General features: G+C 52.8%; 1 protein-coding gene across 9 annotated transcripts in view; it reads right to left on the reverse strand.

Moving 5' to 3' along the window:
* Window positions 1-21,394, reverse strand: part of LOC147604706 (uncharacterized) — a 168,878-nt gene that overhangs the window by 54,753 nt on the left and 92,731 nt on the right. For 7 of the 9 annotated variants that reach the window (XM_086794577.1, XM_086794584.1, XM_086794579.1 and 4 more), the window contains 2 exons: window positions 6,682-6,726; window positions 6,132-6,392 (listed from right to left, as the gene is read on the reverse strand). In XM_086794577.1, the coding sequence (XP_086650703.1) occupies window positions 6,132-6,392; window positions 6,682-6,726 (306 nt within the window). The remainder of the gene's footprint in view (window positions 1-6,131; window positions 6,393-6,681; window positions 6,727-21,394) is intronic. The other 2 variants (XM_086794580.1, XM_086794585.1) reach the window with 1 other exon arrangement.

Consider the following 21,394-nt stretch of genomic DNA (forward strand, 5'->3'; position numbering starts at 1 on the left):
TTGTCTTCATAGATGTTGCTGCTACTTGAAGTTCTCAGAGGTGGCATGGCTATAGTTTCTGGCACAAAGTACTCAGCTTGGGAGGAGTTGATTTTGGCTTTGAGGGGACATGACCCTTGGCATTTACCGGAGTTTGGATGCAGCCCCGGGAGTCTATGCTTCTCGAGATCCAACACGAGGAGCACAAGCCCTAACCTGTCCAGATTAGACAGGTTTTATGTGGATGAGTGGGCTTGTAGACATGGTGGCACGATTGGTATTCTGGCAGGCACTACTTTCTTTGATCGTGCACCTGTCATTCTAAACCTGGAGGACCCCTGGAGGAGGCAAGATAGACATTTGAGCACCCGGATCCCTAACAGCCTCATTCACTCCGAAATCTGCAATAGGATAGAGGAGATCTCGGAGAGTCTGGATTTTCACTCAGGTTCAGCCGGCGGCTTGGGCGTAGGCCTTGGAGAGATTCGCAGTTTATCACAGGAGGTAGCACAAAGCAGATTGGTTGGCTTCCGAGAGCAAGAGAGAAGCATCTGTCGGAGCCTAGCCTCCCTGCAACATTGGCTGCACGAGAGTACAGCAGATAGCCCGTGGATTGAGGCCTAGTTGGCTGAATCCCGCACAGAGCTTAGTTCCATTGAGGAGTAGAGGGTGAGGCCTAGTTGGCTGAATCCCGCACAGAGCTTAGTTCCATTGAGGAGCAGAGGGTGGAGTACAGATACCATGCCTGAGCCTAGGCGGGAGACAGGGTCACCGGGGATTTTTTTGAGATAGCAGGCCCACACATGCAAAGGGATGGTATCCACAAGTTGCAAGGCCAGGACCATTGTTGCACATCCCCCCCCCATGTGAGAGACGTGGTTCCTCCCGCTCTCTGGACTTTCCTATTGAGTCCCTTTACTGCAGAGGAGCTTGTGGAGGCTGTGCCGGAACTCCGTAGGGGAAAATGCCCAAGAGAAGACGGGCTTCCAGTTTCCTTATTTTTCCAACACCGGGATCTCATTGAAGGCGGCTTCAAAGCTGCTTTCAATGAGATTATGATCACGGAAGCCATGCCCGAGAGGCTATAAGAGGGATTGATCCATTTGATTCCCAAGGAGGGTGGTGACAGATTGGAGATTCAGCAGTGGAGACCCACCACCCTCCTAGGGACCACCTACAAAATTCTAGTCAAGGCCATCAGCCAACGACTGTAGCCTTTCCTCTCCGATTTGATCCATGGCACGCAAACCGGTTTCGTCAAAGATTGGAGCATTCTGGACTCCATGGCACCCTCCTAGGGCCGCCTACAAAATTCTAGGCAAGGCCATCAACCAGCAATTACAGCCTTTCCTCTCTGATTTGATCCATGGCATGCAGACGGGTTTCATCCATGATCGGAGCATTCTGGACAACATCTTCACTTTCTGGGAGAGGGAAACCCTTCAACCAAGTTGAGGAAGTATGATCTTATTGTTCTCTTTCTTGATTTCGAGAAAGCCTATGACAAAGTGGACTGGGGCTTTCCAAAGGGGATGATGTGCCGGATCGGATTCCCTGAGGAGTGGGTCCAAGGTGTTTCCGGGGTCTACTCAGCTTCACATAGCTAGCTTCTCATTCAAGGAGCCAAAGGGGACAAATTTTCACACTCTCGCTCGATCCAACAAGGCTGTCCACTGGCACCTTATCTATTTTTGTTTGTAGCCGAGGCCATGGGTAGTTTTCTCTCTGCTCAGGAGACAAGGCTCCACGGGCTACGTCTTCCCAACCATGCATAGGAGGAGCTGCTTGATTGTGAATTCGCCGATGACACAATAGCATACCTATCTGGAGATGAGAACCTCCAAACATTCGCTGAGGCGATAGAGATCATATGTCGTGCATCTGGAGCGTAGATCAACTGGCCCAAGTCGTGTGGATTTTGGGTTGGCTCATCGCCCGCCCCAACTTGGAGTCTAGTTGAAGCTTTTCAGTGGATCCCGAGTGGCAAGCCAATTCGTTTATCTTGGATGCCTGGTGGGCATCAATATTTCCTCTTCTTCTGAGCATTCAAAAGAAGCTCTGTATTGGAGTTCAGCCAAGCTTTCCTTCGCTGGCTGGGTTGTGGTGGTGGACGAGGTTCTTCCCACCGCCATGTGGTACATCACCTCCTGTTGGGCCTTCTCCTAGGTTTGCATTGGTTAGGTTCAACAGTTGATACACAACTTTCTGTGGGCTAGCAGCGACGAGAGTCCTGCCCGGGCCAAGGTGGTCTAGAGAGTGATCATTCAGCCGTGAAGCAAGGGGGAGCCTGGGCATCATCAACCCCTCCATTCAGAGTTGTGCTCTTTTGGGCAAGTTGATAGTCCGTGGCCTCCTTCGGGGCGGTGAGCCCTGGAAGGACTTCCTCTTGGCTAGGATCTCCGCCCACACCCCAATTTTAGGAGGCCCTTGGCCCCATAGTACGAGATGGATCTTCACAGAGATGCAAGCTCGTGGCTTTAGCCCTGCATTTGAGGATAGATTTGCAGCCAGTCTCTTGCGTGCTTGGGATCATCTCAAGCCATCCCTTAAGCAATCCGCTTATGTTGCATCCAAGGAGCGTCTCCAACAGCCTCTAATCTAGAACCCCATGGTCCGTTTGCCCAGTGGTCACCTGCACGTATCATAGGGAGCTTTGAGCATGGGTCCCACTCAGTCACTTGGAGACAGCTGCCTCCAGAGGCCAAGGAGAAGAGCCTCACTGGGATACGAGGGGCTTTGAGCACGGGTCCTGCTCGGATATGGGGTAGGGACAGGCTCCAAAATCGCCAGCCAGGTGCCCATCCCAGGGCGGAAGCTACTCCAAAGGCACTACCAAAAATCTTCAAGGAACATGGTAAGGATCCCTTGTGAGGGGAGGCAACGGAGTTACTATCAATCTCTTGCACGAGAATCCAATGCCCAATCTAGTGAGTACTCAAAGTACGTATGGTACTCGAAGGTAGTTGAATGGTTTCATGCTAATGATTGTAGATGGATCATCTCCTTCCATTTCAATATGACTGAAGGCGGCCTTGTCCCCCATGGTGATGAGTCGGAACTACTCAATTGGCTCCAAGCAGCGAAAGGTTTGACATCCTACATGGTGGACATCACGAAGGTACCAAACGACTCCACCAACCCTCCCTCAGAGCACTATGAGGCCATGGGGATAGGGGAACCTGTCACGGGCCGCCGCCACAGAGGGCACAGGATGGTCAAACCCCTCTCAAATAAGGTCAACAAGAACCCAACCGGGCCAGACCAATCCCCCACTGCACAAACACAAGTGCCCCTTAAAAAACCAGCAATTCCCCTGGGGGAGTGTCCTAAGTCTTGGTGGATGGAAGAACACGACAGCACCTGTCCAATTTATCATCAGCTGGCTCACAACCCCACCCTCCTTTCCAAAAAGCAATTGAGACAAGGTAACCCCTCTCCCTTCCCTCTTGCCAAGACCCCGTCTAGGAATTCAACCTCGGTACTACTGAGGAGCCCCGTCCCATCTTGTTAGCCTCTTGGATGTGGGACCACCCAACTCTACTTAAGCAAGCCACTGCCTTCTTCCAATCTTACAAGGATCTCTTTGTCTAGACATACAAAGACTTGGATGGTGTTCTAGCCGACATTAGCATTCACACCATAATGCTCCAAGACGAAACTCGACCAATTCGTGGACGAGCCTACAAGCTCAACCCACAGTATGCAGTGGTAGTCGAAGTGGAGCTGGGAAAGATGGAGAAACCCCACATCATCGCCCCGGTGGAACACTCCAAATGGCTCTCCCCTATGGTCGTCTTCCCAAAGAAGAAAACCAACACGATCTATGTCTACGTGGACTTTCGGTCCCTCAACAAAGCTACCATCAAGGACAGATTTCCACTTTCATTCATAGATCATGCCTTAGAGGATGTGGTCAGGCATGCACTATACACTTTCATGGACGGCTTCAGCGGGTACAACCAAGTAGCCATCCACCCAGCGGACCATGCCAAGAGAGCATATTCGTAACGCAATGGGGCGCATACATCTACAACAAGATGTCCTTCGGACTCTGCAATGCCCCAACCACCTTCCAAAGGATCGTCACCAACATCTTTAGCGGGTACAATCAAGTACCCATCCACCCGGTGAACCATGCCAAGATAGCATATTCGTGACCCAATGGGGCACATACATCTACAACAAGATGTCCTTTGGGATCTACAATGCCCCAACCACCTTTCGGTCCCTCAACAAAGCTATCATCAAGGACGAATTTCCACTTTCATAGATCAGGCCTTAGAGGATGTGGCCGGGCATGCACTATACACTTTCACGGACGGTTTCAACGGGTACAACCAAGTAGCCATCCACCCGGACGACCACACCAAGACAGCATATTCATGACCCAATGGGACACATACATCTACAACAAGACTTCCTTCGGGGTTTGCAATGCCCGAGCCACCTTCCAAAGGATTGTCACCAACATCTTCAAGGAGTACCTTCTTAGTTTCCTCTGCATTTTCATTGGTGATTTCTCTAACTTCACAGGCACTAAGTCTCCTGTCTAGAAGCTTTTTCGGAACACCTTATACAGTTAGCTTTAGCTTTTGCCAAGTGTCGCTCTGCCCAGTTACGTCTCAATCCCTTGAAGTGTCACTTCTGGGTGGTCCCAGGCACACTCCTAGGTCACATCATCTCTTCCAAAGGCTTGGCACCCGACCCGAATAAAACCATTGCCAACCCACATCAACCCCAAAGGAACACAAGTCTTTGTCAGACATACCAGCTATCATTACCACTTAATAGATATATATATTGACGTCGCTTTTCCATTGACCCACCACCAAACCCACCTGTCAATCCAACTGCCCTCTGCAAATCTCGTTAGCCTGGTCACCCTTTGAGAAGTGGGGAATCGATTTAGTGGACCACATAGATCCATACTCGTCGCCACTGATTACGCCACCAAGTGGGCTGAAGCCCAAGCCACAAAAGGATTGCACTGCTAATACCGTGGCCCGGTTCTTATACAAGCACATCTTGGTCCGCTTTGGCTGTCGCTTGGAAATCACCAATGACAAGGACTCGCTTCGTCGACGAAGTCATCACCAACTTACTCAGCAACTACAAGATATTCCATGGGAAATCTTGCGCACCTATTATCCCGGGGCCAATGGTCAGGCTGAAAGCACCAACAAAGTGCTTTGCCACTAGTGAAGAAGATGTGCCACCAACACCCCAGTCAATGGGTAGAGGCATTCTTGGGCACCCTATGGCCTTATCACACCACATTTAAGACTTCCACCAGAAACAGCCCCTTTCAATTGGTTCACACAGGGTAGGTTCCAACCGCCACAACAATGTTTCACACCATGCCACTGCGCTCCGGATGACTGTCCTTGATGATGGAAGGCATGGCATGATCAGCGTCTCCCAAAGCCCCAGTTCCAAGATGGTCAATTGGTACTAGTGTACCAAGCTCGTTATTTGAAACGGGTAAAGAAGATAGTCTCGCCATGGGAGCTCATCAGCAGCTTAGCAGCTTGGCATATCTAGCATGTACGCTGCAGCGAGACCATTGATGGAGGGACTACCGTGCCGGTGGAGACCATCTGAGAGCCATATGGGTGATCTCACTCACACATTGAGAGGGCACTTCAAGCGCTTCACCACGGAGTCGGTGTGCATGCAGCAGAAGCAAGAGATGTTCGCTAGAACCCTGAACCCTTGCTTTGCAGGAAGGTTAGAAGAGTTTCCTAGCATTATAGGCCCCCAGGTTGTCTTCCCCCTCTTCCCCTCTAATGTTAATCTCCCTTCCCCTCTTACCATGGAGGGAGCTTCCTCTTTCATGTTTTTGTACATATTGACTGCATTTTTGCAGTGTTTGTTCTCTGCCACTCTGGCGGCCTCTTCTTTGACTAATGAAAGGATCTTCTCCTGGGGAAAACCCACACACACACACACACACACACACATTACATTTTACAGGAGTCAGGACAATAGCCCCAAATGGTGGAGCTGAGAGCTCTACCTACCAGGACCCAAGTTCGAATCAAGCTTACCCCTCCCCCCCTACTCCACCAAGGGGTTGGTTAAAAATAGGGGGGGTGAGTAAAAATCGTCGAAAACACACACACATTGCTGAGAGTAAGGGAAAACAAAAATACTCTGAGGGCATCTTCAGTTGACACAATTTTCTGCACATTTTCAGACAGGATAGAGGAGAGCCTCTTGTTTTCTTCTAGGAGCACATTGTTTTCTGATTTCAAGGAATCAACGCTTCTCTCCATATCCTCTGCAGCACGACTTTGAGATTCTGCTAGTTGCTTGTGCAAAAGATCCGCCTCTTTTTCAAGTTCTTCTGATCTCATAGCTTGCACTCTCAGACTCTCCATCTCTTTTTTCAACTCGTCAAGTTCCTGTTTCACCTGTATAAGAACAGAATTTTCCTTTTCAGCTGCATTTTCTTTTTCCTTCTTTTATACGCAATCGACGATGTTGCACCACTCTCACTCAACCCACCCAGACCTGGGGAGAGGCCATTATTCACTAATGAAGGACCAGATGTCCAGCTAAGGGGAAAAGGAATTGAACACGAGATCTCCCACTCAACAGTCCACAACTCGCCTATGAAGTCACGGACTACATTTTTTTAATTCTTTTCCACACCATGTAAATCAAAAGCTCTAATCAAAGTTACAAGAAGAAGGCAGTTACTTCTTTTGATGCTTCAGGAATCTCCATCGTCCGCGACTTTGAGTTCTGAAAGATACAGAAATTGTTAAATTCAAAACTCAGATTGCAGTTTTCAACAAAAGACAGAAATACTAAACAAACGATTTGCATCCAAATCAATTCTTGGGTTAATGCGGCCACTTGGAGAATGTTCCTGATTGGATGAAGTAGGGAGGGATTTGGAGAAAATCATAAATTTGTGCACAGTTGTGAGGTTGTGGTGGAGATCACATTATGGGAAAGCTGCGAAAGAAGCGGAAATTTTGGAAAAAACAAGGAAATTTATGAATTCGATATGGAAAATGTAGCCACCAGGGATACCTTTCAAAGTGTGGACATCCTCTTACTTACCAAAGTGGAGGCATCTGCATGGTCAACAAAGTGGGGAAACCTGTTAGCTCACAATGGAGTTGAACTCACACACACACAATGCTCAATGAGCACAACACAAGGGTGTAGAGTGAGAATGGCTAGCTCAATGGGGAGAGAGATGAAGCTCTCTGCAAGTACAAAGAAGAAAGTACAAATGAGCACCAACCCTAAACAATGGATGAGGTTTCTTATACACTAGCTAACCCTAAAGTGTCTGTTCACATCTGGATGGCCATGGGGAAAAACCTGGTGGGACAAAAGTGTCCATGGCCTCACTGTAGTACTACCATAAATATCTAACAAAATCCCTGTAGTACAAATGTGAGGCTTACAGGGCAAGCTATTTACGAAACACGCTCGCTGAAGCTCCGCGCTCCCCCCCCTGCTCGCGCTTCTGTCTGCTCTCCCTTCTCCCTGCCCGCCTTCGCGTTTTCCCCCCTCCGCCAGCCCTCAGGTTTGCGCCGCCCCCCCCCCTTCGCCTGGCTTGCCTGCGCTGAAGCGCCCCCCCTCCACTGCTCTTCGCCGTCGCCCCCCGCCCTCCCGTAGCTTTTCGCCATCGCGCCCACCCCCCCTCCTTTTCAGCGCCTCGCCCCCCCCCCCCCATTCGCCAGCTCTCGTTCCTCCTCTTCAGCGCCTCGCCCCCCCCCATTCGCCAGCTCTCGTTCCCCTTTTTGTGCTGCTTCCGCCCCCCCCCTCCTTGGGATCCGTCTTCGCCACTTTGCCCCCCCCCCCCCCCCCCCCCAATCCTCCTCTCTCTGTTTTTCTCCGCCCCCAGGAATTTTTAAATTTTTTTTTCCCCTTTTACTTTTCGCCTTCCCCCACCCTCGTGTGCAGCTCGGTTCGTGCAGGTTCTCCGTGTCCGCTTCGCCTTCGACACAGCTTCAGACTCTGATGGAGGTTCTCCCGCCCCGCCTCAGAGGGACTCATTCGCAGCCCCCTCGCCCGCCCCCGAGGACACCCCCATCAGTCTTTCTCTTTCGCCGGAAGAGGAAGCGAGCCTCGCCGCAGAGGTGGAACGCCTTCAGGCACATTCCACCATCTGCCGTATAGTCGGCACTCGCCCCAGCAGAGGGGAGATCCGGGATCTTCTCCAGGCCCGCCTTCTTGCAGATGTGGGCAAGATCCTGGACGTACAGCTTCTGGGCCGTGGACATTACCAGATCGAGTTCGAGACTGCCCAGAGCGTGGCCAAGGTCCTTGCCATGAGTCCCCTAGACATCAGGGGTGCTCGGGCTTTTTTCAGACCTTGGCAGCATGGCTTTGACCCAGCAGCGGCTGAGCAGGGAGAGCGCCTTTTCCATGTTACAGTTTGCTTCCCTGGACTCCGCCGGGAGTATCTTCCGCTCCTCTCTAGGCGAGGAGCATTGGTGGGCTCGGTACTAGAGACTGGCCCCACAGCAGCTTCAGTGGTGGCCAGAGCAGCTGGGCTACCTTCAGTCGGAGTGTTGGTGTCTGACATCTCCTTCCTTCCTAAGGTCATTCAGCTACCTAGGATAGGGGGGGGATGGATTGATCAGAGAGTGGAGTTCTCGGGGCTCCCGAACCAGTGCTTCATTTGCAGGCAGGTCGGACATCTGGCCAAGGCCTGCCCTCGCAGGAGACCCCGACCCTCACCACAGCAGCAGGCCCCTGATGGCCCGCCCACAGATGCGGCTCGGCAGGCTGCCTCCGGGACACCTGCTCAGGCCACAGAGACCTCGGAGTGGCAGCCTGGACAAGGGCGCCGCCGAGGGAGACAACCACAGCAGCACGCCCAGAGACCGTTGCAGCACCAGCAGCCACAGTCTCAGCCTCACTGGGTTCCCATGCGGAACAGTTTTGCTCCCCTCCAGGAGGAGACCCCTGCGGCGACGACTGAGGACCAGGAGATGACAGCACCCCCTCCTCCACCCCCCACACCCCCGTCCCCTCCCACCGGCTCGCTTCCACCTTCGCCTCCTCCCATCCCCGCTCCGGTTTTGGCAGCGGCTCCCTCTCCACCCCCCTCGCCCCCCCCCTCCCCCCCCCCCCCCCCCCCGGCCCGCCTCACCTTCCCAGGAGGCCCTGGCAGTCCCCTGGCGCTCACCTGCAGTCCGGAGGGCGCTGAGCACCGACCTCGCTCGAGCACCACAGAGGAGACCTACCATGCCGATTCGGGCTTCACGGATATCATCTATCCGCAGTCGGCTGAGTCGCCTCGGCATTAGACAGCGCTCGGAGGCTTTTGATTACGCCTTCACACGGCTTTTTGGAGCAGAGGGCCCCCATGAGCCAGCACCCATCCGAGTTCATGTAGTGATACCTCTGGCCCGCGGGGAGGAGGCACTTGATTCAGCGGTGGCCTTCTCGTTCCCTCTATGTGGCCCTTGCGACCGGGAGTGTACTCTAGAGCTCGCTCTTAGCACTTTGAAGACTCAGGCAGTTGAGTTTTCTCATCATGTGAGCGATCTGGAGGTGACAGATGTGATAGGCCGACTCTGGGAGTTGGCTCATTTTTTCTTGGATCCCGGGAGTGTGGATGCCTCAGGGATTCGTCATTTGGTCGTTCGCGCAGTGGCAGACCTTGCACGCGACCCTGGATATGTATGTATACACGAGGTTGCTCTGTCAGAGCGGGAGGCAGTCGCCATGGGCCACAGCCACTAGCGCCTGATCCGTGATTCTTGCAGTACACCGGTTGGGCAGATTCGCAGCCGCTCGGATGGGGACTACTCTCCATCCAAGCCGCTTGCGAAGGCCCGCCGTACGGTTGAGATAGCCTCCACCTCAACACGTCATCCATGAGGATCATCTCATGGAATGTACAGGGCCTTGGCGGAGCACATTTTATACGCTATCGTGGTTGCTTGAGGCAGGAGCTTCAGAGATGCCTGGTTGGTGGCAGCATTGATATTTTGATGATGTAGGAGCACCACTTGGGTGAGAGCACGATCCGGAGATATGGTTCGGTGATGCCTGGTAGATGGGACACCTTTTGGTCTGCAGGGTTTGGTCCTTTGGGTGGACAGGGAGGAGTATGCATGGTCATTGCAGATGTATGGCGGCAGGCCATTGTGGATCGAGGGATCATTGTGCCTGGTAGAGCACAGTATGTCATTCTGAGGATGCATGATGAGCTATTGGGCGTGCTCAACGTCTATGCGCCCAATCATGCTAGTGCCAGAGCAGAGTTCTAGACCCAAGTTACGGATGCATTGCCAGAGGCCGCACATTGGTGTGTCGAGGGAGACTTCAACATGCTTGAGGACCCGGCCGATAGAGTGAGGCAGTCATGTTATAGTGCACGGCACGGAGCTTGCAGCTTGAGACCGGTTTTGCATGTCACTGAGGATCACTGATGCATGGCAGCGTGGGGCCTTCTCCCGCTCTCAGGACAGTCTTAGTTTCTCTCGGTCGGATCGCCGGTAGGGAGGGACTAATCTATCACGGATTGATCGCTTTTATGTGGGTGACTCGTTAGGGGAGCGAGGGGGCTCCGTCGGCATTCTCGCTGGCACCTCATTTTCAAATCATGCGCCAGTTATTTTGACATTGGAGGAGAGGACACGGGAGCCCAGCTTGCAGTTGAGGATCTCAGAGAGGGTACTTGCAGATCCCAGTCTCGCTGAGGACATTGAGAGGATCTGGCAGGATAGTCAGTGCTCTGACCAGGATGCAGCAGGCCAGTGTGCCCAGGGACTCATCGAGCTTAGCTCTTTTCTGCACGCTGCAGCTTTGACACGGCTGGGAGAGATTCGTGAGCGGGAGCATCGGCTGAGACGCAGCCTTGCTTCGCTACAGCGCCTTCAGGAGCAGCAGCCTACATGTGAGTGGGTGGCCTCACAGCTGAGCCAGGCACGCCAGGAGGTTAGAGAGGCAGAGGAGCAGAGACATGAGTTTTACTATCGCCGCCAGGCCTCTCAGTGGACGCAGCTTGGTGATAGAGTGACTGGGGAGTTTTTTGAGATCACTGGACCCCGCCATGCTCGAGCAGGAGTCCGTCAGCTTGGTAGACCGGATGGATCGGTAGCTACTGAGCCCGAGGAGATCAGAGCCATTGCCACTGCATTCTATAGAGACCTGCTTTCAGCAGAGCCAGCCACTGAGGATCGAGATGCTTGCAGACACACTGTGTGGGCCCATGTGCAGAGGAGGGTCACAGATCATATGCGTACAGTTCTTGGTGCGCCTCTTTCAGAGATTGAGCTTGCCGAGGCCTTGAGGGTCCTGCCGCGACATAGTTGCCCAGGGGAGGACGGACTGACGCCGGCCTTTTTTATGCGATATTGGGACCTTTTTGTTCCAGGCCTCCGCAGGGGCTTTCAGTATGTTCTGGACACTTGGGTGATGCCACAGAGCTTTTCAGAGGGCTTGATCTTTTTTATCCCCAAGGAGGAGGGAGTATCAGATGATATTCGGCATTGGAGGCCTATTACGATCCTCAATATTGTCTACAAGGTCTTAGCAAAGGCCTTGAGTTTGAGGATCCAGCCCTTCCTGGGGGAGTTGATTCATGCAACCCAGACAGGATTCGTCAAGGAGCGCAGTATCCTTGACAACATCTTTACTTTCTGGGAGGCGACGGCCCGAGCTAGATTTCTTGGCGAGGACTTGGTCGTGATGCTTCTCGATTTTGAGAAGGCATACGATAGAGTTGATTGGGGTTTCTTAGAAGGCACTATGCTTCGCCTGGGCTTTGAGCGAGGATGGATCAGAGGGGTGGCGGCTCTGTATTCCACAGCTCGTAGCCAGGTTTTGATTGCAGGAGGACGGGGGCCGAGTTTTGAGCTGACCAGATCAGTCCGTCAGGGGTGTCCCCTCGCCCCTTTTCTTTTTTTCTTCTTTGCGGAGGCTATGAGCATGTATTTGACGGCAGAGGAGGTTGGTTTGAGAGGACTCCAGCTCCCAGTCCGGGGGGAGGACCTGCTCGATGCTGAGTTTGCAGACGACACGGGCTTATTTTTGCATGGCCAAGAGGCCAATCTTCTTCGGGCAGAGCAGTCGCTCCAGGTTTTTAGTGCAGCTTCGGGAGCATTGATCAATTGGCGCAAGACAGTGGCCTTTTGGATAAGTAGTGCTCCCACTCCGGCATGGAGCCCGGACCCCGGTTTTAGATGGATTCCTCCTGGCACAGCAGTGCGGTATTTGGGATGCCAGATTGGACTAGATTTGTCACCTGAGCAACAGATTGCCCCGCTTCTTCTGAGCATTCAGGAGAAGCTTTTGTATTGGAGTACAGCTCGACTATCCTTGGCTAGGAGGGTGGTGGTGGCAAATCAGGTGCTGTTAGCGACCATGTGGTACATTACGTCTTGTTGGATCTTCTCGAGCTCTTGCATCAACCAGGTACAGAGGCTGATCAGGAACTTTCTTTGGTCTGGGCGGGACGGTCAGTCAGCCCGGGCAAAGGTTGCATGGGCAGTTATTACACTTCCGCTGGCTCAGGGAGGCTTGGGCATTATAGATCCAGTCGATCAGAGTAGAGCCTTATTGGGGAAGCTTATTGTTCGGGGGCTGCTTCCAGGCACTGAGCCTTGGAAAGAGCTTCTCTTGCAGTGGCTGCAGGCTCGGGCTCCCCAAGCAGGGGGTACTTGGGCACCAGAGATTCGCTGGATCTTCATAGAGATGAGGAGGACAGGCCTCAGTAGAGGATGGGAGGACAGATTTGCTTTGAGCATCCTGAGAGCTTGGGAGCTGCTGAGACCGGGGCTCTCTCAGCGACCTCCTTCTAGTGTTGAGGAGCGGGCCAGACAGCCGCTCATCTGGAGCCCAGCAGTTCGCACAGAGCAGGGTCATATGCTGGGTTCTCGGCCTCGTCTAGCCTGGGGACCTTTAGCGGTAGGCCCAGCACGTAGTTTTGGAGACTGGCAGGCCTTCTGCAGTCTCCCAGAGGAGATCCAGGTGGAGAGGCTGAGTCACTTCAGAGGGGGGTTGATTATGAGGGATATATTCAGGAGCCACTCACAGAGGAGTGGTTCACGCCTTTCGAGCCAGTGACCCCACGTTGGATGGGAGCCTTTACACAGTTGGAGATCCTGATTGCTGTCAGAGCTTGCACTGAGGATGGCAGATGCCTCTACTATGAGATCCAGGATGAGGGCAGACTTCAGAGAGTGGAGATGGAGTCGCCTTTGGTTGCAGAGTGCACCTTTCAGAGAGTGGAGATGGAGTCGCCTTTGGTTGCAAAGTGCACCTTTCAGAGGATACGGGTTGTGGCCGCCGCTTCTCGGAAGTGGCATATTGACCCCGACCCTGCTGATGTGCTCCCGGATTGGCGCATATGGGCATATGTAGCGCGCCCCTTGGCCCGGCCTACAGTGGGACCCTGGGGAGTACGAGTGGCATGATCCTTATGCATCCCTTGAGGCCACAGAGATCACCTTTTTCCAGTATACTGTTCGGCTGGGGCGGCATGTTTTGACGGCGAGGAGGATGGTCTCTCCAGCTGCAGCGGGGTTTTGGCGGCTACAGGGACTCTCATAGGAGTTCCTGGAGGATTTTTGGGCTCGGCTCTGGGCTAGTCGACAGGCCCGCAGGATCTCGACTTTCCAGTGGTGGCTGGTCGCCCACAGGGGCTCAGCAGTTGGCACCTGGCTTGTTTACAGCGGTCTTCCGGCGGCCTGCGTCCGATGCGGCCACCCTATGGAGACACAGAGACATTGCCTTTGGGATTGCCCTCAGGCGCAGCAGATTTGGTTGCGGATGCTACGTATTCTGGCCCCCCTCTCTCCAGAGGGTATGTTTACGTGGGGTGCCGCTACTTGGTCGACTTCGTCAGGGCCTGCTATGGGCTATGAGATGGAGCAGGACAGTCAGGCCATCAGATTCATTAGGGGCCAGCCTCGCCTGGTTTCGGCACCGGATTTCTCGTCCGCCAGCTGGACACAGGAGAGGGATTTACGATGGGAGCTCCTCAGCAACCTCACCATCTGGTTCACCTGGAGGGCCCGGTGTTTCACGGCCTTTGAGGGGAGACTGGAGCCACCAGCAGAGACTGTGCGGGGGATTTGGCAGGAGTTGATCCACACCCTGCGAGGACAGTATGACCGCATCCGGGGCGACTCGGATGAGGCGATCTTGCGGCGCCAGGCTTTTCACACCACCTGGCACACGGGATCCCCCCGTTGGCATTACAGGCCACCTGTTTGGCTTTCCCCCCCCTTATTGTATGATTTAGCCCTCAGTCCTATGTACTGATGCTTGTATTTTGCAGCACCTAGGGAGAGTCTCCTGGGCTGCCTTGCTGTATTCACTGCTCTGTTTCTCTTATGAGCAGGAGAGATCTTTTGTAGCCCTACGGGCGTTTTTATTTAACTAATGAAAGGATCTTTTCTCGGAAAAAAAAAATGTGAGGCTTACAAAAATTGCAGATTGGTCTCTGAAAGGGATGAGCCCCAAAGCTTTGTGAAAGGCCTCAAACTTTTCACGTGATAAGGCTTTAGTGAAAAGATCTACCATATTATCATGTATACAGCAATAGATCAGAGTGATCTCACTTGCATGGAGTCTCTCTTTGACATAGTTTTTTTTTTCAAAAAGAAGACTTCTATTAAGTATGAAAAAATTTTACAAAATGGAGATTTCACACCAAGCAAGGTGGAGATCTCAACCAATCAGGAGCCCTATGCTGCCAATAGGGTCCTGAATGAGAGGATGTGAAAAAGATACCAATGTCCCACTCTCTCATAAAGTGGCCACGCTTCCTCTCCGCAGCCCTCGAAGATCCCTAGATTATGGCCCAGGTAGACACGATTTTTTGCTATTGCCATTGCACTTTGACTGTCAATGAGAATTGGAGTAGGGGTGTTTGAAGGGACACAGACATCCTCTATCAATCTTCTCAATCATACACATTCAACTGTCACAGTGAATGCTGCTCTGTATTCAGCTTCACAAAACGAGGTTGCCACAATTGGTTGCTTCTTTCTTAGTCAAAAGATGCATGAGTTCCGAGGAAGAAGCAATTTCCAGATGTGGACTGTCGTGTATCATAGTCACCTACTCAGTCAGAATCAAAGAAGACCTATAGTTATAAATCACCCCCCCTCCCTAGCACATAACAATCCAAGGTCTTGAGTGCCTTGCAAGTATCTAAAGATACATTTAACTACCTGCCAATGCTTAGTGTCTTGGCAATGCATAAATTTTGAAAGCTGTGACACACCAAACTGAATGTCCGGCTGTGAGTTGCACAAATATGTAAGTAATCAACAGCTTGATCATAATCAATCTCTTTTTGTTAGGCATAACCTTTGCAACAAGTCTAGCCTTGAACCTATCCACAGATCCATCAGCCTTTCTCTTGACTTTTTCAACCCACTTAGTACCAATTGCTTTCTTACTAAAAGGTAGATCAACTAAATCCCAAGTATCATTTTTCTGAATGGCCTCAATTTCATTCTGCATGGCTTTAATCCAATTTGGATCTTCTTGAGCCTCTTCAAAAGACTCGGGTTCATCTATATCATGTAGAGAACTAAGAAATGTAAACTCAACAATATCTGCTAAACAGATGGTTTTAGCACCAAATGTGACTCTACTCTGAAAAGAAGCAGACAATTTGCTATACTACAAGGTGCTTCTAACCCATTTAGGAATAATCTTAGACTCATCGATTGTTGACTTTCAGAATTTACTAACCTGTTGAGTATCAACAGACACTAACACTAGCAACAAACCATCAAACATGTCCAAGAAATTGACATAGATATGTTCATTGAATTCCATCACAGGATAGACAAAATCCTCAACAAAGTGAACAACTTGTTGGAAATAGGATTGCAAGAATGCACGAGCATGCACGCGCACACAGTGGAGAAGCTCAAGGGAGCACACAATGAGATGATAGATAGATAATGAATGTGTGTTGTACAAAGATGATAAGTATATCCCAAGATGGGTGTATACTAGCACGGGGAAAAAACCTCCTAAAGAGAGAAAAAAAGTGCCCCGCCTAGTCCTAGTGTGTTCACTCACACACATCACTACCAAATATGGCTACAAATTCTCCCCTGGAGTGATGATGTGAGCAAGGGGTGAGCTCGCACTAGAGGCACAGAGATGTGCCAAGCTCTTAGGATTGTGATAGGGAGCCTAGACTAGTCCCCAAAGGGAAATAAGTTTAAAGCTTTCTAAAAAGCTTCAAACTTCTCTCGTGGGAGAGCCTTCGTGAACAAATCTGCCAAGTTGTCCTGTGTTGTCGTGCACAGTCATGGAGGGGAATAGTGTGCACACCTATGTCTGTTGGCACACCTTCAAGGTCCTTGTAGGTCCAAGCAAAGACATCCTTGTAGGAGTGGAAGAAGACAGAGGCATGTGCAAGCAAGGCGGGGCGTTCCCATAGCCAAGAGGCTAGTAGGATTGGATGTGGCTCCTCCATTGTGCCAAGGTTGAATTCCTTCACTAGATCTACAGTCACACGAAGCTCACTTTTGTGGGCCGCCTAGTGGAGCATGGTGAGGTCATGTGATGGGTGTTAGTCGATCTTGAAGTCGCCATGGTGGTCATGTTGCTAGGTGGAAGGAAGCTCTTCAAGAGGAATGGGGGGTGACTATTGGTGGTAGGTTTGGTTGGACCGAGTGGCACCTTGACATGAGGTGCCTTGGCCAAGGGGGTCCTCCCTTAGTGGTGGTGGTGACCTTGGGAGGCTTCTTGCCACGTCTTCGATCAGTAATAGGTTCTCCCAATCCCATGGCCTCTATGGTTTCTGTCTCCAAGCTGGTAGGGGGTAGTGGAGTGATTTCTACCATTTGGCACGCCAGGCTGCCGGTGGCTTGGAGCCCGTCCAACAATTCTGCATCTTTTGTGTAAGGCATATGATGCCTTCCTCTTCATCGGAGTTGGTTGATATGGACATTGTGGGGGTGATTGTGCCACCATGTATTCCTTGATCCATTCCTCCTTCAAGCTTTATCTCTTGTCGCCCAACGGCTTGAGGGATCCATAATCTATCCAATCGCCAATCATGTAACACACCCATAGGGTGAAGCCACAGGCGGCCAATTAAGCAGGGAGTATGCTCCTTGAACCTTTGGTAGACGGATGACCACAAAGTCAAGAACAAATTGAGCACCATCCATTTTCGCTCGATACTCCCTCTACTACTTGCACAACCCTCACTCAATGGGAAGGAGAGAGTCCACCAATTCCTCTTAGTGGCGGGTGCACCAAGGCACGTAGCATTGCCACCTGCATGGGGATAGGCTCATCCACTGCCACTCTCACCGACTACCGAAGCCCCTTCCTGATAGTCCACATCAATGGCACGTGACTCTCTGGTGCCATCATAGATAGTGGATCTGGTGTCAACTTGATGCCTGAGTTCACCTTGCATACCGTCAACCTTCATGGCATGCTAACTTTTGTGTCCGGATGATCGATCGACGTGAGGTTACTCCCTTGGGCCTTGTTGGCGGACCTCAGCACTCCACCAGAGTAGATCATGAAGGGGCACTTCTAGTCGGCAACCTTGAAGAAGGGATTGGATTGAGGGTGGTGACAATGCTGGGACTGGTGACAATGCTGATTGTGAGCTAGGATGCATGTCAGTCTCCGATGTTTGGCAACAAGAGCCACTATTAATTGGCACAAGTCTAGGGGATTTTGGATCAATGATTCTTCGCAATTAAATTGGGGTTTGCATGTGGGGTTCACTTGGATTGCTAGATACCTTGGTTGCCAGGTTGGCATTGACATCTCCCCAACACAACAATTTGCGCTTGTCCTCATGAGCATTAAAAGCAAACTTCAACATTGGAGTAGCAAGAAGCTTGATTTGGCATCTAGAGCCTTGGTGGTTAGCCAAGTGCTGCTGGCCATTGCTTGGTTTATACCTTCTTGTTGGGTTCTTCATAGGGAATGCATTGGCTAGTTACATCGCCTCATTCGGAATTTTCTTTGGTCAAGATTAGATGTCACAGTACACACGAGGACTAGAGTTGCTTGGGAAACCAATATCCTACCCAAGCAAGAGGGGGGGACTGAACATCATAGACCCAGAGGTGCAATGTAGGGCGTTGCTTTGTAAGATGATTGTCAAAGGATTTCTTCCTAGCACTGAGATATGGAAGGAATTTCTCATGCAGCAGATTATGGAGTGTACTCCGGTTAGGGGAGGTGATTGGAATTACAACCGATGTTTTATCTTCTCAGAGGCAGAGCATCGGACCCCATCCACCCCCTTGGTTAGATCCCTTCTCCGGGCTTGGGGTTGCATGAGGAGGTTCTTGGTTCACATACCTCCAGGTCAGTTGAGGAGGCTAAGAAACAACCTTTACGTGGAATAACTTGATCTTGGATGAGTATGGTAGACCTCTTTGGGAAGCTACGCATATTCACTGGGTTGGCTGGGAGATACTCTTCCCCGTAGTGCTAGATTGGAAGAGACTTAAGTCTCACAAAAGATCAGAGAGGGGTGCTTACACAGCATTTGAGGGGCACTAGTTAGAGGATTGTGCAGATTGATGCTGCCATGCCCAACCACTGGATCATAGAGACCTTCTTGGAAGGGCTTCATCACTCATGGTTTGGAGTTTTCTCCACGACAGGTGTACCTATACAGGTTATGGGCCTCCCCACTCTGGGGGACGATGATGCACCAGTCATGTTCATTGTACAGGATGGATGGTATTTAGAGAGATGTCATGTGCAGGATATCACCGAGGGCCTGGTGGTGCATCCTGTGAGAATTGTTCGCATAGCAGGGAAGTACTTTCATATTGATCCCACCCTTGGGAGGATCATAGATGCTTGGAGCCTTTGGTTTTATGGCAGATGCCCTATCAGGTATTTGCATTGGGACCCCGGTGAGTGGGTGTGGGGGGATGCTACCAACCCCATGAAAAGCATGCCTTTCTTCAGTTATACTGTGTGGAACGCCATGCATCTTGTCTTAGGATACATTCAGAGAGTCCCTACTCTTAGACCTCATTCAAAGAGTCCCTACTCTTAGACCTCATCGGGAGGCTTATGATATCACACTTGACATGCAAAGGACTTTTGGAGAAGGAGCAATGTATGAAGGAGAGTTCGCTCTTTCTGAATCGCTGCTCGCTGAAGCTCCCGCCATCACCCTGCGCACGCTGTTCGCTGCTCGCCTGCCCTCCATTGCGCCCCTCCTCCTTCCCCCGCCTGCCTGCCTTCGCTTCTGCGCCCCCCCCCCCTCCCCCCCCCCTCGCCATTGCGCCCCCCCCCCCTCTTCGCTGCTGCGCCCCCCCCCCCTCCTCGCCTGCTCGCCCCCCGCCCCCCCCGTCTAGCCTCTCCGCCTGCTCGCATCCCCCCCGCCTAGCCTCTTCACCTATCTTCAGCAGCGCCCCGCCCCCCCCCTTCCTTGCGCGTTGCTGCCCGCCCCCCTTTTTTTCTTTTCGCGTTGCGCCCCTACCCCCCCCCCCCCCCCCCCCCCCCCGCCTAGCCTATCCGCCTGCTGGCCCCCGCCCGCCTAGCCTCTTCGCCTTTCTTCAGCAGCGCCCCGCCCCCCCCCCCCCCCCCCCCCTGGTTTTTTCCTTCGTCTTTTCGCCCACTCCCCCCCCCCCCCCCCCCTTCCCTTCGCGCTGTTTTCCACCCCCAGGGGGTTTTGTGTTCTTTCCCTTTTCCTCCGGTCTTCCGCCTCTTTGTGTGCAGCAGCCCGTTTCTTGCAGGTTTTCCGCTTTCGCCTCGCCTTCGCCTGAGCTCCAGACTCTGATGGAGACTCCTCCCGCCTCGTCTCAGAGGGACTCATCCGCAGCCCCCTCGCCCGCCCCCGAGGTCATCCCCATCAGGCTTTCTCTTTCGCCGGAAGAGGAAGCGACCTCACCGCAGAGGTGGAACGCCTCCAGGCTCATTCCACCATCTGCCGTATAGTCGGCACTCGCCCCAGCAGAGGGGAGATCAGGGATCTTCTTCAGGCCCGCCTTCTTGCAGATGTGGGCAAGATCCTGGATGTACAACTCCTGGGCCGGGGCCATTATCAGATCGAGTTCGAGGCCGCCCAGAGCGTTGCCAAGGTCCTTACCATGAGTCCTCTGGACATCAGGGGTGCTCGGGCTTTCTTCAGACCTTGGCAGCATGGTTTTGACCCAGCAGCGGCGGAGCAGGGAGAGCGCCTCTTCCATATTACAGTTTGTTTCCCTGGTCTCCGCCGGGAGTATCTTCCGCTCCTCCCCAGGCTCGGAGCATTGGTGGGCTCGGTTCTTGAGACGGGCCCCTCAGCAACTTCAGTGGTGGCCAGAGCAGCGGGGCTACCTTCGGTCAGAGTGTTGGTGTCTGACATCTCCTCCCTTCCTAAGGTCATTCAGCTACCTAGGATAGGGGGGGGGTGGATAGATCAGAGAGTGGAGTTCTCGGGGCTCCCGAACCAGTGCTTCATTTGCAGGCAGGTCGGTCATCTGGCCAAGGCCTGCCCTCGCAGGAGACCTCGACCCTCACCACAGCAGCAGGCTACTGATGGCCCGCCCACAGATTCGGCTCGGCAGGCTGCCTCAGGGACACCTGCTCAGGCCTCAGAGACCTCGGAGTGGCAGCCTGGACAGGGGCGCCGCCGAGGGAGACAGCCACAGCAGCACGCACAGAGACCGCTGCAGCAGCAGCCACAGTCTCAACCTCACTGGGTTCCCGTGAGGAACAGCTTTGCTCCCCTTCAGGAGGAGACCCCTGCAGCGACTGAGGACCAGGAGATGCCAGCTCCTTCTTCACCCCCCCCACCCCCGTCCCCTCCCACCGCCTCGTCTCCACCTTCGCCTCCTCCCGCCTCCGCTCCGGTTTCGGCAGCGGCTCCCTCTCCACCTCCCTCGCCTCCCCCTCCTCCCCCTCCGCCCACCTCGCCTTCCCGGGAGACCCTGGCAGTTCCCTGGCGCTCACCTGCAGTCCGGAGAGCGCTGAGCACTGACCTCGCTCGAGCATCACAGAGGAGACCTATGCCGATTAGGGCCTCACGGATTTCATCTATCCGCAGTCGGCTGAGTCGCCTAGGCATTAGACAGCGCTCGGAGGCCTTTGATTATACCTTTACTCGGCTTTTTGGAGCAGAGGGCCCCCATGAGCCAGCACCCATTCGAGTTCACGTAGTGATACCTCCGGCCCGCGGGGAGGAGGCACTAGACTCAGCGGTGGCCTTCTCGTTCCCTCTATGTGGACCTTGTGATCGGGAGTGGACTCTAGAGCTCGCTCTCAGCACTTTGAAGACTCAAGCAGTTGAGTTTTCTCACCACATGAGCGATCTGGAGGTGACTGATGCGATAGGCCGACTTTGGGAGTTGGCTCATTTTTTCTTGGATCCCGGGAGTGTGCATACCTCAGGGATTCGGCATTTGGTCGTGCGCATAGTGGCAGACTTGGCGCGGGACCCTGGATATGTGAGTATACACGAGGTTTCTCTGTCAGAGCAGGAGGC

The sequence above is a fragment of the Cibotium barometz genome, chromosome 61 (assembly GCF_041138505.1).
Source record: "Cibotium barometz isolate CiBa-2024 chromosome 61, ASM4113850v1, whole genome shotgun sequence".
Classification (NCBI taxonomy): Eukaryota; Viridiplantae; Streptophyta; class Polypodiopsida; order Cyatheales; family Cibotiaceae; genus Cibotium; species Cibotium barometz.